Raw genomic sequence first — 18,786 nt, forward strand, 5'->3', positions numbered from 1 at the left:
GGAAAAATTGAGAGCTGCCCCAAGTATTCAGTGGAGTATAAAGGTCAGCATGCAGAAAAACTGCCAAAAATAAAAAAAACATCGTTTTGTAGCCACTCTGATACAACAGCGACGTTTTGTGGCTGAGATGAAAACTGCACTAAGTAATTTGTTGGGTTTTGTGGACACTTGGCATTTATACGATTTTTCTATAGTTCCTATGCATTTTAATATTCCTAAAGTACTGTTTAATACAATATTTAACTGAATGAATCACAATATTGAAGTACACAGCACTGTGGAACAGGGATTAAATGCGTGTCTCATATTGAAAGGGTCATGGGTTTGATATTCGGGCTCTTTCTGTGTGGAGTTTGCATGTTCTCTGACTGCGTGGGTTCCCTCCTGTATCCCGGCTTTCACCCACCTCCAAAATGTGTCTCTAGTGTGTGACTGTCATCTGTCTTGGTCCTATGATGAGGCGAAGATTTGTCCAGGGTGTACTCAGTCTTCCACTCTAGAGCAGCTGGGATAGGCTCCAGGACCCCCACAGGGGAAATGTGGTAGAAACGAATGGATGGTTCTTCTGACTTCATGAGGACTGTGTGCCTTGTCATGTAAATGTACAACTAAATTGCATGACGTGTACTAATGCTCTGACCCACACCTTAATGGCAAGTTTGAACCAAAAGGTTCTGCAACTGGTCCTTGAGAACTCCCACACAAGATACCTGTAAAACATTAGGTGCCTGCAGAGTGCTTTTTGTGGCCCTATTTAAGTCTCTAAATATCACTATAGTTTGACGTTACCTATAACTGAACACAGCTGGTCAAGGTCAACATAAACCTGGTCAGTCTATCTGATCAGTTGTCACCTCTGGTGGTTGTCGTCCTAAACACCACCATTCAGTTCTTGTCAAATAATAAATAAACTGAAGCACAGGAGGGCTTCACGGTGGAAGAGTGGTTAGTGGGTCCGCCTCACAATACGAAGGTCCTGCAGTCCTGGGTTCAAATCCAGGTTCGGGATCTTTCTGTGTGGAGTTTGCATGTTGTCCCCATGGATGCGTGGGTTCCCTCCGGGTACTCCGGCTTCCTCCCACCTCCAAAGACATGCACCTGGGGATAGGTTGATTGGCAACACGAAATGGTCCCTAGTGTTTGAATGTGAGTGTGAATGTTGTCTATCTGTGTTGGCCCTGCGATGAGGTGGCGACTTATCCAGGGTGTACCCCGCCTTCCGCCCAATTGTAGCCGAGATAGGCGCCAGCGCCCCCCGCGACCCCAAAAGGGAATAAGCGGTGGAAATTGATGGATGGATGAAGCACAAGAAGAAAAAATGCACCGCTGGCTTTACATCAAATAAATACTTTATTTGAAACCAAATATGCAGAACTAAGGGAAAGAAATATTCCCACCTGAATGATATCCTCACTTCTTCCCACATCATCTGAAAGAAAATCCCTATGAAAAGACTTTAACATATGTACAGTATTTACAGTATATGCAGTGCCCATCCTAATGTGACTTGTAGCGTGCTGGTTTGCGTGCACTGGACATGACAGGGATCCAGTGGCCATAGGGCCTCCTGCCTTCGTAGCTGTCGACGTTGGCAGTTATGCTGGCACTCGATGGCGATGTCACTGTTGGCTTTACCACACAGTTCTGCAGATACAAAATAGTATTTAAAAAAATGACACTGAGAAAGACAAAATAACACAGATTGCGATCACTTACATTGATGTTGAAAGTGATGGTTTTTGATTTGGGAAAAATCTTCAGGGTGGCCATGGTTGGTTCTACTTCATTGTTCTGTATCATAAAAGACAAAAGTAGCACAACTAGTAAGACATGAGTGAAATCCTTGTTGCACTTTTGACTTTGTATAGTAGATTCATTCTATATCTCATATTGCTGCATAAAAGCACATGCACATTGATTAAGTCTCACTGTTGTCTTCGGCAGGCGCCTCATGTACCAACTTATCTTTGGCATATGGAGACCACTTCTTCATCAGGTTTTAGTTCTTGTCTCAATATATAGCACACGCCCGCACTCCATCAGCGAGTGGTGGATTCTGCTAAATAACAACGACCCATTTCAACTGCAAACCATAGATACATTTGTCATGTCAATATAGCACAGTGTGCTAGAACACTCCAAGTAGCTTGTGTATTTACTGTAGACATATTGCTATGTGTATCATTTACATGGGTGTTCATCCAAGTACAGTGTGAAGAACGCATTGTGTGCAATCATTAGTCAACCTTTCACGCAAACTTATTGTCTTCACCCGAGTCACATGACAGCCTTTTAATCCCAGGTGCCGGTGATTGAAGGAGACCACTGTCATGTTATCTATGAAGACAGGAATAAATACAGAGAGTATGTGCATTCCCTCAGGGTTCCAAAAGGTCAACACAAGACAGGAAATACATCACACAACATGTATTGAATATTTTGGGTTCAAATTGTGTCTCCATTTCAGTTATCAGTTGGGTATTACTATTGTTTCAAATATTGTTGCCAAAGCATATGAGTCAAATTACCCACATAATCAAGGATATTTAGCACATGATATACCGTATCTTCCAGACTATAGAGCGCACTGGTATATAAGCCGGACCCAAAATGTATTAGAAGTAAACAGTAGTTTCCATGTATTAGCCGCAGATATACATGTTAATTTAGTCATTTCCACAGAAAGATGTTGCAAATGTTTATTTACATACGTTAATATTTTCCTAACGGTATCTGTAACACAAAAGTCATCATAATGAACCCACTAAAGCTAAAAGGACCAATGATTGTCACACACACACACTAGGTGTGGTGAGATTAACCTCTGTAATTGATCAATCAGCCTCACCCCCTGGGAGGTGAGGGAGCAGTGAGCAGCAGCGGTGGCAGCGCCCGGGAATCACTAGCTGCGGACGGTAACTTTCTAATCAGCTTAGCAGACAATAACTTTACAGTGAAATTTTTGTGAATTTACTGAGGAATTTGTGAAAATGTAACAATACAAACAGGATGCCACTGTAAGTATATAGGTTAATGTACTAACGCTAAATACTTGTAAACAGTTTAGCATATTAATGCTAACGACGCTGATTTGATTACAAAACGTTTTAATATGCACGAAAACACTCCTACAGACATCATACACATAGATCGTACTTTATTGATTCCTTCAGGAAAATTAAAACAGGACGGTTTAGTACCGGTGAAGACTAAAAAACGTTGCTTGGGAGTCATGAAGATGCCATACAAGAAGATACCATAAAAGTAGAGATGGATGACTAGAATACGGAATGACACTTCTACTTCCAGTTCAAAACACTAACCAGAAGGAAACACTGTAGTGAGCAAACTCGCCCAAAAGATGGGACCACGGAATTAACAAACAACACATTTCAGTGTCTGTTGGTGTTCTATAAAAATGATTTGGTGAAAACAAATCATTATGGGTGTTAGCCTAGAAAAATGTATCAATTATTTCGCACTATTTTATAAAGGCACAGGGTCCAAAGCTTAGGAAACTAGTAGCAGCTTCTAGTCCGGAAAATACGGTACACTTACTTCATTAATGTTTGTTAGCATAATTTCTCTACTGTGATGTATCGCTGATTTAGTGCAAACAACTTGCTTTCAGAACAGTACTTACTGGACCTAATCTTAGCAGTGTGATGTGTTAATAAGAGTAGGGCAAACACCCACCTGTGACCACATCTTTTCAGGGAGTGGTCTCACCCATGGCCCTGTAATTGGTTCCCCCCAATCTGGCTCCTCTGGCAGGATTGGTTTCACATGTTTAGGAAGTTCCAGTTTCTCTGCTCTCTGCTGCTTTATGGCGTTGACCTTTGCCGTTTTTAGTAGTTGTCTTTTATCTGAGGAAAAACTAGCATGTTATTATGTACAAGTGTGACAATAGTTGAAAATTTGTTTGCTGTTCTAACTCTTCCAATTACCTTCCAAGCTCAAGCTTCCTGAACGTCCTGAGGATGCTGAAGATCTGCTGTAGGATGTGGATGGCGATTTTGATAACCTGTCAAATCGCCTCCGAGTGGTGCTGTTCTTTTTCCAACCAAACGAACACCTGGAGCTGGAATGTCTGCGGTATCTGTAGTAGGGAAGTGTAAGAGAGCTTGTCAAATTCGTTGTATCTCGCCACCATCAGGCGATGTCACTCCAAGTGTGTTTTAAACTTTACTGAAAGAGCTCATCTATGTAGTTTTCTCTGGAGCAAGACAGTTAAAGGAAGATTACTTTTTCTGTATTTCATGTCAAATTTTAATTGTTTAGCAATTTGTTTACTAAGCTGTTACACTATCAGTATATAACAGAAAAATTATGTGAAGTGAAGGCTATAGTTAAGGTTGTTTGACTGTCAGCCTTGATGCTGGCAAGAAATCATATTTCTCTCCTTGTTACTAGCACTAAAATTGAACTTCATTCTAAATAGGGATATACTTATCGATCAGCTACCGGACAATTTCTGTGATAAAATATGCAATAGCCAATGCCGATCCCCTCCGTTATAGTCTTCCGGCTGACAAGCACCAAACAGCTAATTATGGGTCTCTCCAGTGTGAAGCTACTCCCCTAAGCTAGCAATTAGCTACCTTTCTTAGTATCTAAGTTAACATTAGCATTGTCACTGGAGTTATCACAGGAGTAGGCACATAAACAACTAAACTAATCGCTAAGTTAGATTTAAAAAACACGAAGAAACAAGTGCTTACTAAACATTAAGAAGTGTGAGAACAGAAAGTAAGCAAATATTAACAGGAAATTAATAAGATACTAAAGTGACTATGTTCATAGTTTTACACTCCATCCATCCATCCATTTTCTACCGCTTATTGGGATAGGTTGATTGGCAACACTAAATTGGCCCTAGTGTGTGAATGTGAATGTGAATGTTGTCTGTCTATCTGTGTTGGCCCTGCGATGAGGTGGCGACTTGTCCAGGGTGTACCCTGCCTTCCGCCCGATTGTAGCTGAGATAGTTTTACACTCTGAAATTATTATTTGTTCTTTGTAGTAATATTGACAAATTCAGGAAACAAGTTCTTGGACACTGAATTTCTTTGGTGGCAAAATCCAAAAGATTTTTTATGTATAGATCATGTTCACATTTGAACTGATCCAGTACCTGGGCACCAATACTGGTGTTCAATGGCACCAATTTTTGGTACTGTAGTGTGTTGATAAATGTTAATTTTTTAAAAATAAAATTTTATTTTTAAATGCAACATTTAACAATTGACTGATTATGATAACTGTGCTGTCCAGTTGCTAAAACTGTGCTGTCCAGTTGCTATATTGTGTTTTCTTATTTCACTTGCAATGCAGTTGCACTTCCAAGACATTAGATGGTAGTACTATATATGCTATCTATGGTATGTTTAACTTTGAAGTAGCTTTTTCCATGAAGCTAATGTGTTATGTTGCGCCACACAAGTGGTTATAAGACTCTTATGCTTATTACACACCAGCTGTTTGGTTTGCAACATTCATTTTAGTTGTAGTTTTCATGACCAAATAAAATCGCTCATGTTAATAGTAGCCCCTCTACCTAGCATACTTGCTTTGTCAGTGCTGAAAAATGCAACATTACTTTGAGGGTGTTTGGCTGAGTCCGCCTTGAGTGTTGATTGAGTGATTGTTTCCTTTTAGCAGCCGGTGTTTAGTCAGCAACCGAACATGACGTCATACGTATCAAAATAGGGCACCATTTTATTTTACATGAATCAATACTCTAGTAGTGACGGAATTTGGTCGGTGCCTATTAAAGTACCAAATTCGGCACATCCCTAGTTTTGATGCATTAAGTTGTGCGTTTTGTAAACTTTTCAATGCATTAAACTTTCAAATTTAAATTGACCTCTCTCATTTTGCGGGGTTGGTTGTCACAATCACTACGTTTCCATACAATAAATTAGTCTGATTTCTCAAATAGTTGGTTTTTTTGTCTTTCCACACCTATTTGTGAAGTCCAAATGTCCATTCCCTCTTTCTAATGGGACTATCGGTCACATGTGCCTCCCGTACACCGGGTGGCGCTTATTTCCTTGTAGAGCAGTTAATTACTTTTCCGATCTACCTATGACATCAAATTAGGCATTGCGGATCCTTTTCAATTTTCTACCATCTTATATAAATCTTTTTTTACCAAAGATGTTCTTCAAAATGTTCTTTTCTTTATTGAAAAAAATAAATAGTCTCCTCTTCATTACAGTTGTTGCTATGTTTTTATTGAATGGTGCCTGCTTCAGTTATATCCCGCGTGTTGAGACCAGCACATGCGGGCTATGAGAGTCTTCTCCTGCCACACATACCCCTTCGAGAGATCTAGTTTTCAGTTGCATAATCCAGTTGTGTTAGTCCGACTTTTCAAAAACCGAACATGATCGGATCAAGGTGTTTCCATGGGTTGTAGGTGACTAACTTAGAGCCAAACTAAAATCAGACTAATTTAATGTATAGACACGTACTGAATGTCACCCTGTTCTCCCTTACCTGTCCGGCGAGGGTGAGCGGCTGTAGGATCGAGAGTGTGCCCTGTGGCTGCGTGATGGATGGCGGCGGTCACGACTGTACTTTCGATGACCACGACAGTGGGAATGTCTATGGCAACGAGGATGCGAGCGGGATCTGGAACGAGAGGAGGAACCACTACTGCATGATGAAGACCTGTGTTTTCCCTTGTTGCTGCCAGAAGTCGAAGAGGGGCTACTTCCAGAACTGGAGCAGTGGGATGAAGGACTGCACTTATCAAAACTGTGGGCCATTGGATTGCACTCGTCTCTTTTGGTCATTGTCTTCCACAAGCTGGGGGGAACAAAAATCATATTGGGCATGTCAGACTTGTTTTCATTGAGGGGCACATCGCAGTTGTGGTTGTGCTCAGACGGACGCTGGTAACAATAATATTAAAATATACATTTATATCTAATACATGTATATATTTGCCTATGCAATTGATTATTTTTTTACCGTATTTTTCGGATTATAAGTCACAGTTTTTTCTCATAGTTCGGCCGGGGGTGCGACATATACTCCGGAGCGACTTATGTGGGAAATTATTAACACATTACCGTAAAATATCAAATAATATTTATCTCATTCGCGGAGGAGACAAAGAAAATGTCAGCAATCGTCTCACACACGTCAACCAATAAGAATTTGGCGGGGGCGGGGTCATGGGATGCCAACTGCTATATGCTACTACCGTAGCTATTAAAATGGATCATGTCAACGTTGGCGTTAACTTATAAAAACTGAGAAAGGCTGAACAAAAATGGCACCGAAAAGGAAATCATATACTGCAGATTACAAGCTCGAAGTAGTGAAATAGGCAACAGAAAATGACAAGAGGAAAAGGCGCATGCTTTGGAGTTGGCAAAGTTGTTTAGAAGCGACAATCTGGAAGAAAATGTTATAATAAATGATAAATCAGATTAATCGATTAGGAGTGACAGTTTGATAAATTTATAGCATGTTCTATATGTTATAGTTATTTGAATGACTCTTACCATAATGTTACGTAAACATACCAAGCACGTTCTTTGTTGGTTATTTATGAGTCATATAACGTACACTTATTCAGCCTGTTGTTCACTATTCTTTATTTTAAATTGCCTTTCAAATGCCTATTCTTGGTGTTGGATTTTATCAAATACATTTCCCCCAAAAATGCGACTTTTACTCCAGTGCGACGTACATATGTTTATCCCCTTCTTTATTATGCATTTTCAGCCGGTGCGAAGTATACTCCGGAACGATTTATAATCCGAAAAATATGGCACTTTCGCTGTAAAAAAAATTATCTTTAGATTTTACTGAAAAAACTGGCAGCTAAGTCTGAAAACATTGTGGTGTTTTTTTCTATTTTACAGAATATTCATGTACAAACCCCGTTTCCATATGAGTTGGGAAATTGTGTTAGATGTAAATATAAACGGAATGCAATGATTTGAAATTCCTATTCAACCCATATTCAATTGAATGCACAACAAAGACAAGATACTTGATGTTCAAACTCATGAACTTTATTTTTTTTTTTTAAATAATTAACTCATAATTTCAAGGCTGCAACACGTGCCAAAATAATTGGGAAAGGGCATGTTCACCACTGTGTTACATCACCTTTTCATTTAACACTCAATAAACGTTTGGGAACTGACTAAACTAATTGTTGGAGCTTTGAAAGTGGAATTTTTTCCCCATTCTTGTTTTATGTAGAGCTTCAGTCATTCAACAGTCCGGGGTCTCCGCTGTCGAATTTTACGCTTCATAATGCGCCACACATTTTCGATGGGAGACAGGTCTGGACTGCAGGCGGGCCAGGAAAGTATTCGCACTCTTTTTTTACGAAGCCATGCTGTTATAACGCTTGTCTTGCTGAATGAAATAAGCAGGGGCGTCCATGATAACGTTGCTTGGATGACAACATATGTTGCTCCAAAACCTGTATGGACCTTTCAGCATTAATGGTGCCTTCACAGATGTGTAAGTTATCCATGCCTTGGGCGCTAATAAACCCCCATACCATCTCAGATGCTGGCTTCTGAACTTTGCGCCTATAACAATCAGTTATTTTCCTCTTTGTTCTGGAGGACACCACGTCCTGTTTCAAATATAATTTGAAATGTGTACTCATCAGACCACAGAACACCTTTCCACTTTGCATCAGTCCATCTTAGGTGAGCTCGGGCCCAGCCAAGCCGTTTCAGGATATTGTTTATAAATGGGTTTGGCTTTGCATAGTAGAGTTTTAACTTGCACTTACAGATGTAGCAACCAACTGTAGTTACTGACAGTGGTTTTATGAAGTGTTCCTGAGCCCATGTGGTGATATCCTCTACACACTGATGTCGGTTTTTGATGAAATACCGCCTGAGGGATCAAAAGTACGTAATATCATCGCTTACATGCAGTGATTTCTCTAGATTCTCTGAACTTTTTGATGATTTTACGGACCCTAGATGGTAAAATCCCTAAATTACTTGCAATAGCTCGTTGAGAAATGTTGTTCTAAAACTGTTTGACAATTTGCTTACCAAGTGGTGACCCTCACCCCATCCTTGTTTTGGAATTACTTAGCATTTCATGGAAGCTGCTTTTATACCCAATCATGGTACCCACCTGTTCCCAAGGAAGGATGGCTCGCGGTGAGGGCGGAAGGAGACCAGGCGGAACTACCAAACATTTGGAGTGAATTTGGCGGCGGCGAGAGTATCTAAATCTGTTTTGGCGGTTGAGCATAAGCTGTTTTGTGACTGGATCGAGATGGAAGGGGATAGTGACGGGATGTATGAGGATAGTATGGAAATGGATAGGACTAGAGGGGAGAGAGGAAAGAAGGGGAGAGGAGGGAGTGAAGGAAAGGCGAGTACTAAAAGAGTGCATGAAGACGATGAAGAGGTTGATAAGAGGAAAAGGGTTATGATGGATGAATATAAGATAATTTATACATTTAAATCAAACCAAGATATGAATGACATTAGTTTGATGACTCTGGTTAAGGGATTAAAGAAGGACATTGGAGAGGTGGAGATAGCGAAGGTGCTCAGGGACGGACGGCTGTTGATTAAATGCAAAAATGGAGAGCAAAAGAACAAAGCAATGCGATTGCAAAAACTGTGCAACAAAATAATAAAGGAAAAAATCGAAGTGGGAGAACGGAAGGGGGCAAGAGGAGTCGTGACAGGAATCCCAAGAGGAGAAAATTTAGATGATCTGAAAAGAGAAATAAAAGGAGGAACTGTCACTACGATGAAAAGATTGATGGCATTTAGGAACGGTGAAAAGACTGAGAGCGAATCCGTGCTAGTGCAATTTGCAGAGGAGGTCCTCCCAGAGAGAATCATGATTGGGTATCTAAGCTTCTATGTTAGAGCTTACGTGCCACCCCCAGTACGTTGTTTCAAGTGCCAACGCTATGGGCACATAGCTAGTGTGTGTCATGCTAAAATGAGATGTGGAAGGTGTGGAGGGGAGCATGAATATGGACAATGTGGAGAAAATGAACAGGTCAAGTGTTGTAATTGTGGCGGGAATCACACAGCAGCGTATGGGGGCTGCATCATAAGAAAACAGGCAACAGAAGTACAGCAAATCAGAGTTGAACGAAATATTACTTATGCAGAGGCAGTTAAAATAAGAAATCAAGAAAGTGCAGAACAGGACAGAAGTGAAAATAGTTCAAGAAATAAAAAACAAGAGGCAGCAAATACAGGAATTTCCATGGATAAACTAGTTGTATTCCTGGCTTATGTAATAAATTGTACAGAACAGGCTAGAAACAAGACTGAGAAAATCAAAATAATTGTCAAAGCAGCAGCAAAGTTTTTAAATTTAAAAGAATTATCCTGGGAACAGGTGCAAGGTGAGCTACAGAGAGTAGACGAGACCGAGTCATGTTACCACAATCCAACGCCATGTTAATTGTTCAGTGGAATGCCAGAAGTCTGATAGCAAACGGACAGGAATTAAAGGGATATATTAATAATATGAAAAATAAACCACATATAATATGTATTCAAGAAACATGGCTGAAGCCAAAATTAAACTTTATAATAAAAGGATATATAACGATACGTAAAGATAGGAATGATGGGCAAGGAGGAGGATGTGCCATATTTATTAAGGAAGATATGCATTATTCAATATTAAAAGTAAAACAAGAACTAGAGATAGTAGGAGTAGAAGTATGGAATAATAAAGAAAGATACAAAGTACTAAACTTCTATAATCCATGCAAGAAATTAGAAATTCACCAACTAGAAACAATAATGGAGCACTGGAGTGGCAATATTATTTGGTGTGGTGACTTTAATGCACATAGCACAATGTGGGGTGAAAGGGATGACTGGAATGGGGATACATTGGAAGCACTTTTGGAGGAAAAAGAACTGGTGTGTGTGAATGATGGGTCGGGAACAAGGTTAGATGTCGTCACGGGTAAAGAAACAGCAATAGATTTAACACTAGTGTCACAAGGGTTAGCAGGAAAGGTGGAGTGGGAAGTAAATAAATACAGCACAATGGGAAGTGATCACTATCCAATCGTCATTCACATAAACATAAATCATAGGACAGAAAGCACTAGGATAGAAGGAAGATGGAAGTATAATCATGGTGACTGGGAGAAATTTAGGGAAATTACCGACATAACTTTAAAGGAAGTAGATATAAATCAAGATATTGAACAATTAAATACAGATATTACAAAGTGCATAATAGAAGCAGCCGAACAGAGCATACCAAGGAATAGTATAGGGAGAAGAAGGAAGATAGTGCCGTGGTGGACACAAGAGTGCACAGATGCAATACAAGAACGGAATAGAGCATTTAGAATATTGAGAAGAACACATAATTTCCAAGACATGATCCAGTATAAAAGGCATCAAGCTAGAGTAAGGTATGTTATTAAAAAAACAAGAAAACACCATTGGAGAACTTTTTGTGAAACACTAAATAGAACTACTCCTTTAAGCCAAGTGTGGGGAATGATCAAGAGAATGTCAGGGCTCAGAAAAGAACATAAAAATCATGTGATGAAAGATGGAATGCGGAGTGTGGTAGGAAATAAAGAAAAAGCAGAACTTTTAGCAAAAACCTTTGTTAAAGTGCACAGTAATGATAATTTGAAAAATGTAGAAAAACAAAAGAGAGAAGAAACAATTAGTGTAAATATTGAGGAAATGAAGGAAGACAACGATAATAGTTTTATCAACACTGTGGATATGACATTTTCTTTGGATGAAATGGTTCGAATTTTAAAAAAAGTTAAAAATACGACGGCAGGGAAAGACCTGGTGAGTTATCAAATGATCAAAAATTTAGGTAGCATCGGCAAAGAAGTGGTCTTGAAATTATATAATAGGATATATGAAGAAGGAAAATTACCAGATGAGTGGAAAACAGCTGTAATAATTCCAATATGCAAGCCAGGGAAAGATCCGGAAGAGGCAGGAAATTATAGGCCGATTGCATTGACCTCAAATTTGGGCAAAGTAATGGAAAAAATGATTAATGAAAGATTAATATATTATTTAGAGTCAAAAGAAATTATAAAAAACTACCAAAGTGGTTTTCGCAAAGCAAGAAGCACAAATGACCCAGCAGTGCAGCTGGAAGAGGAAATTAGAAAGGGACAAATAAATAAAGAAAGTATAATTGCGGTATTTTTTGACATAGAGAAAGCGTATGATATGTTGTGGAAACAGGGGTTGCTGATGAAACTAAATAGGATTGGGATTAGAGGAAGAATGTACAGATGGATAAAAGACTTTTTAACAAGTAGAACATTATTAGTAAAGATAGAAAATGAATATAGTAGAGAATACAAAGTGGAAAATGGGACCCCACAAGGGAGTATAATAAGTCCAGTACTATTTTCCATCATGATAAATGAAGTTTTTAGTGAAGTGGAAGGGTTAGTGGAGGTGGCATTGTTTGCTGATGATGGAGTGATGTGGAAGAGAGGTAGAAATACAAATTATATAGAAAAGAAGATTCAAAAAGCGGTAAATAATGTTCAAGACTGGGGGACGGCTTGGGGTTTAAGATTCTCTGTTGGAAAGACAAAAGTCATACATTTTACGAAGAGGAAAATACAAAACAAGCTCCAAATAAAACTCTATGGAGAAAACATAGAAGAGGTACAAGTTTTTAAATATTTAGGAATATGGTTTGATAAAAATATTAACTGGTCAACCCACATCAGCAAGATAATGGAGAAAAGTAAAAAGGTGTTAAATATAATGAGGGCTTTGAGGGGTAAAGATTGGGGGGCTGATAGGTTAACATTGAAAACAATATATATCACTTTAATTCGGTCTGTTATCGACTACGGATGCATTATTTATCGATCTGCTTCAAAAACTCTACTTGAGAAAATAGACCGGATCCAGTCGCAGGCGTTAAGATTATGTTGTGGAGCTACTAAATCTACTCCAGTGGCAGCATTACAAGTAGAAATGAATGAAAAACCTTTGGACATGAGGAGAGATCAACTCTCAGCAGTTTATTGGGCAAACTTAAAAGGATCCAAGCAAGGACATCCAACCCGTCAAGTGCTAATAAATTGCCAAGAAAAAGGGAAGAAAAAAATGAATAGTTTTGGGTGGATAATAGGAGATATATGTAAAAAAACACAAATTGACAATATTAAAGTGAGCCCTACAGTACCAATTCCTGCAATACCACCGTGGATGTATGAAAACCCAAAGGTAGACATGCAGTTACTGAAGAATAGACATTTAAATAGTTACCAAATAGAACAACGGATTGAGGAAATGTTTTTTGATAATATTATGATATACACAGATGCATCAAAAACTATAAATAGTAAAGTAGGAGCTGCTGCAGTTATCCCACAGAGAAATATAGTGTTGAATAAAAGAATTAGTGATAAACTATCTGTTTTTACGGGGGAATTGGTAGCAATTTATATGGCAGTTAACTGGATAGAGGAAAACAAAGCTAGGAAAGTAGTCGTGTGCTCGGACTCCAGCAGTGCATTGACGAGCATAAAAAACATAACATCAGAAACAAGACTAGATATAGTTTATGAAATAGTTCAGGCAATCTACAGAATAAATAAAGCGGGAGGTGTGGTAACATTTCTCTGGGTTCCTGCTCATGTAGGAGTTGAGGGAAATGAGTTAGCTGATAGATACGCAAAACAAGCAACCACTAAAACAGAAGTAAACATGGAGATTAAGCACAGTAAAGAAGAAGTGAAGAGCATAATTAAGATAGAACACAATAAAAAGTGGCAGGATAATTGGAATAAGGAAACAAAAGGTAGAGAGTTTTACAAAGTCCAGAGGAAAGTAGGTGTAATGAGAGGAGGGGGTAGAAATAGGAAGGAAGAAGACATTATGACTAGAATGAGATTAGGGCATACATATCTAAATAGTTCACTAAAATTGATAGGCAAACATACTACAGGGCTGTGTGATTTTTGCCACCAGATAGAAAATGTTGACCATGTCTTAATACAATGTAGGAAATATAATAGAGAAAGAGAAATACTGGAAAATAAGTTAGCAAAAGAAAATATTAGGTTAGAAGTGGGAGATATATTAGGATTGCATTCAGAAAACATAGGATATAAAGCAATATACACATATTTAAAAAACACTGGGTTAAGTAAAAGAATATAGAGTAGGGATCCACCTCGGTCCACACTCCATTACAGTAGGTGGCGGTAATGCACACCAGAAGGTTGCTTGCCAACCGCCATAAAAACAAAAGAAGAAGAAGAAGACCTGTTCCCAATTAGCCTGCACACCTGTGGGATGTTCCAAATAAGTGTTTGATGAACATTCCTCAACTTTATCAGTATTTATTGCCACCTTTCCCAACTTCTTTGTCACGTGTTGCTGGCATCAAATTCTAAAGTTAATGATTATTTGCAAAATAAAAAAATGTTTATCAGTTTGAACATCAAATATGTTGTATTTGTAGCATATTCAACTGAATATGGGTTGAAAATGATTTGCAAATCATTGAATTCCATTCATATTTACATATAACATTTTCCCAACTCATATGGAAACAGGGTTTGTAAATGGAATGGAAAACGGTCAAACTAATGCAAGGAACTGACAGTGTCAATATATATGAATGTATTGTTTATAGTGTATGTATATTTTAAAAAAACATACCAAAGTTTTTAAAGTAAAAATGGCAGTTCAGTCACTAGAACTTTACTATAAAGTCTATTGTCCTTTTTTACAGCGTACAAAGTGATGGATAACTTGCGTTGAAATCATTAGTCAAGTATTTTTTTTAACAAAAACATTTTTTGAAATGTTTAATATTTTGCTGCATTATATAAAAATGTAACTTTGAAAATATGCAACCATGACATTATTTTGAATGTCAAAATGGAAGAACAAATGCATTTAGTAGGAAAACATTTACCACTTTATACACAAGTTTGACATGTGTATTACGGAGTACCTGAAATAAAATTGCAATAGCAACCAAAAAAACAAAAAAATTGAATAAATCAAAGGCTAGTTGCGCAACCGTGTTTGGCCTTGTCTGTACTGAGGCGGCGTTGCGTAACGACCACGTACTGGAAAATTCCAGATGACGTAAGCTTGCTAGCTATCTTAAAAGTAGCTATCTTTAAGGAAAATGTTTTCGCTCCTTGGCCGGGCTCAATTGGTTAAAACAACATTTTAATTGAAGCTACATGTAGGTATGGGTTATAAAGCTGCTGGTAGATGTGAGTTACAACAAGAAGCAGGAGACAAAAGACTTACCAGATGACGGTCGGTCGCTTGAGTTGAACCCGATTACAAAGTGACGACGATATAAACCAGCACACTGTGCAGTCCAGTCAACTTTTACGAAGCAGTACGTAAAAATGTTTTAAAAAGTGATGAAAATAAAGTTTCTGGTTTGATAAATGTCCGAGATTGACCACGTCTTTCTACAACACAGCGAGGGGACCAACAGCTTACTTGGCTTCTGGAAATTTCCAGTCAGTCACGTGGTGCTGCGTCTTCTTTTTCTTCTTCTTCTTTTCTGGTGTGATGGCAGTTGGCAGGCAACTTTATAGTGAGCACTACCGCCACCTTTCGATATGGAGTGTGGACCAAGATGGAAGCCTAGTCCATATTTATTTATCTAACCCAGTCCTACGTGTACTGAGTGCTATCCAAAAATATATTCCAATACTTTGATTGATTGATTGATTGATTGATTGATTGATTGATTGATTGATTGATTGATTGATTGATTGATTGATTGATTGATTGATTGATTGAAACTTTTATTAGTAGATTTCACAGTACAGGACATATTCCGTACAATTGACCACTAAATGGTAAAACCCGAATAAGTTTTTCAACTTGTCCATTTTAATCAATTCATGGTAACCAACTTAACCTTCTCTTTCGCTAAGTGTCTGCCCTGAGACTGGGAGTTTGTAAATGGTAAAATGGGTTATACTTGTATAGCGCTTTAATACCTTCAAGGCACTCAAAGGGTTTTGACACTATTTCCACATTCACACATTTATGTGTGAGTTCAAACCCCGGCCGAGTCATACCAAAGACTACAAATAAATGGGACCCATTACCTTCCTGCTTGGCACTTAGCATTAAGGGTTGGAATTGGGGGTTAAATCACCAAATGATTCCCGAGCGCAGCACACGCTGCTGCTCACTGCTCCCCTCACCTCCCAGCGGGTGGAACAAGGGGATGGGTCAAATGCAGAGGACACATTTCACCACACCTTGTGTGTGTGTGGCAATTATTGGAACTTTAACTGAACTTTTCCAGTATTTCCCTTTCTATATTGTATTTCCTACAATGTATTAAAGCATGCCCTACACCAGTGGTTCTCGACCTTTTTTCAGTGATGTACCCCCTGTGAACATTTTTTTTAATTCAAGTACCCTCTAATCAGAGTAAAGCATTTTTTGTGGAAAAAAAGAGATAAAGAAGTAAAATAAAGCACTATGTCATCAGTTTCAAATTTATTGGATTGTGTAACAGTGCAAAATATTGCTCATTTGTAGTGGTCTTTCTTGAACTATTTGAAAAAAAAGACATAAAAATAACTAAAAACTTGTTGAAAATTAAACAGGTGATTCAATTATAAAGATTTCTACACATAGAAGTAATCATCAACTTAAAGAGCCCTCTTTGGGGATTGTAATAGAGATCCATCTGGATTCATGAACTTAATTCTAAACATTTCTTCACAAAAAGAGAAATATTTAACATCAATATTTATGGAAAATGTCCACAAAAAATCTAGCTGTCAACACTGGATATTGCATTGTTGCATTTCTTTTCACAGTTAATGAACTTAATTCATATTTTGTTGAAGTATTATTCAATAAATATATTTACAAAGAACATTTGAATTGTTGCTATTTTTAGAATATTTTTTAAAAATCTCACATACCCCTTGGCATACCTTCAAGTACCCCCAGACGTACGCGTACCCCCATTTGAGAACCACTGCCCTACACTTTCTATCTGATGACAATAGTCACACGGCCCTGTATTATGTTTCCCTATCTATTTTCATGAACTTATTAGATATGCATGTCTGAATGTAATTCTAGTAATAATTTATTCCTTCCCATTTTATTCCCTCCTCTCATAACACCTACTTTCCTCTGGACTTCATAATACTCCCTACATTTTGTTTCGTCATTCCAAGTATCCTGCCAGGTACTTATGTGCCAATTCATTCCCCAACACTCCAACATGAGCAGGTACCCAAAAAATGTCACCACATTTCCCTTTTTATTTATTCTGTAGATTGCCTGAACTATTTCACATACTAAATTTTGTCTTGTTTCCGATGCTATGTTTTTTTTATGCTGATCAATGCACTGCTGCAGTCCGAGCACACGGCTGCTTTTCTTGCTTTGTTTTCCTCTACCCAATTTACTGCCATATAAATGACGACCAATTCCCCCATAAAAAACAATAAATTGTCACTGATTATTTTATTCAATACTATGTTTCTTTGTGGAATAACTGCTGAAGCTCCTACTTTATTATTTTAAGTTTTTGATGCATCTGTATATATCATGACATACTCCAAATGCATTTCCTCAATTCATTGTTCAATCTGGTAATGAATTAAACTTCTATTCTTTAATAATTGCACATCTACCTCTGGGATATCATACATCCGCGGTGGTATTGCAGGAATTAGTACTGTAAAGCTAACTTTATATCGTCAATTTGAACTTTTTCACTTATGTCTCCTATTATCCATGAGAAACTATTCATATGTTTCTTACCATGAATTGATTAACGTGGACCCCGACTTAAACAAGTTGAAAAACGCATTCGGGTGTTACCATTTAGTGGTCAATTGTACGGAATATGTGACAATTTGTCACTTCATTTCTGTTAGTTTTTCGTGTTTTTGTATTTACTTCCTGTTCAGTGCTCTTATTTTGTTATATTTCCTGTTTTATTCACGGAGCACTGTTGTTTTTCTCTTTTCGTTGATTGGCAGCGGTTCACACCTGCTGTCAATCAAACTAGTGTCTATTTATGTTTCACTCGAGCACTCCGCAGTGCTCGATGATAAAATATTATGTTGAGAACATTTATCTGCACGACTGCTTTATGTTTGCTTTTGTTATTTTCTTATGAGTATTAAATATTCTTACCCTCACTCAACTCTCCTGGATTCTTGCATACTCGGGGACACACAACTGCAGACATGCGAGTTCCCAACAGTATCATCGAGCCAGAAAGTGTCCTCACGAGAATCCCTGTCGGCAATGCTCAGCCGACGTTCTGGACTGCACAATTCCTGGAGGACTTGAAGGCCAGGTTTGTGCGGAATCAGCCAACAGACGCGGACCCTCTTCCCGCGGCAACGCTACCGGCTACGGCTCTCCGACCGGCGCGTCTTCCGCCGCCATCCTTCCTCTCGGCAACGCTGCCGGCTACGCCCGCCTCCTCCTTCACGTCTCGCGGCACCCGCGGCTCCGTCGCCGACTACGGCTCTCCGACCGGCACGGCCGCCGCTGCCATCCTTCCCGTCGTCTGCTGTGCTGCTTCTCCCTGCTCCTATGCAGCTTCCAGCGACCGCTCCCCGGCTGCTCTTCCTGCCGGCTCCCGCTCTCTTTGCTGGTTCGCCGAGGGTTCCAGTGGAGCCCACTGTGAGGTCTCTTTTGTCCTCCTGCTGGGACTCTGTGCGGGACGTGTCTTCGTCCCTCCTCCTGGCCCCCTCCCGCTCGTCCCTGGTTTTCGCACCGGGGGACTCCGACGACGAGGCACGTTTTCCCGCGAGTG

The 18,786-nt window shown here is 39.0% G+C and overlaps 1 protein-coding gene across 2 annotated transcripts; it reads right to left on the reverse strand.

The window, feature by feature from the left end:
• Positions 1-1,331: 1,331 nt before the first annotated feature.
• rsrp1 (arginine/serine-rich protein 1) lies at positions 1,332-15,581 on the reverse strand. 2 transcript variants are annotated; one of them, XM_061895630.1, is made up of 6 exons: positions 15,471-15,581; positions 6,502-6,813; positions 3,948-4,099; positions 3,697-3,866; positions 1,717-1,791; positions 1,332-1,644 (listed from the first exon to the last, which is right to left on the reverse strand). In XM_061895630.1, exons 2-6 carry the CDS (start codon positions 6,798-6,800, stop codon positions 1,498-1,500), a joined length of 843 nt encoding a protein of 280 aa, XP_061751614.1. In that variant the 5' UTR covers positions 6,801-6,813; positions 15,471-15,581; the 3' UTR covers positions 1,332-1,497. The 2 variants fall into 2 exon arrangements, with proteins under 2 accessions (XP_061751614.1, XP_061751613.1); XM_061895629.1 differs by having other exon boundaries at positions 15,270-15,517.
• Positions 15,582-18,786: the final 3,205 nt, after the last annotated feature.

Source organism: Nerophis ophidion, linkage group LG03 (genome assembly GCF_033978795.1).
Source record: "Nerophis ophidion isolate RoL-2023_Sa linkage group LG03, RoL_Noph_v1.0, whole genome shotgun sequence".
NCBI lineage: Eukaryota > Metazoa > Chordata > Actinopteri > Syngnathiformes > Syngnathidae > Nerophis > Nerophis ophidion.

What these genes read in the sequence shown, in the direction of transcription:
- rsrp1 (XM_061895630.1), bottom strand. Translation starts at nt 6,800, where the DNA reads ATGACCAAAAGAGACGAGTGCAATCCAATGGCCCACAGTTTTGATAAG. An exon ending in AGGAAGCTTGAGCTTGGAAG is followed by an intron (nt 3,867 to 3,947) that starts GTAATTGGAAGA and finishes GTTTTTCCTCAG; the next exon opens with ATAAAAGACAACTACTAAAA. An exon ending in CTGAAAAGATGTGGTCACAG is followed by an intron (nt 1,792 to 3,696) that starts GTGGGTGTTTGC and finishes TTTATGATACAG; the next exon opens with AACAATGAAGTAGAACCAAC.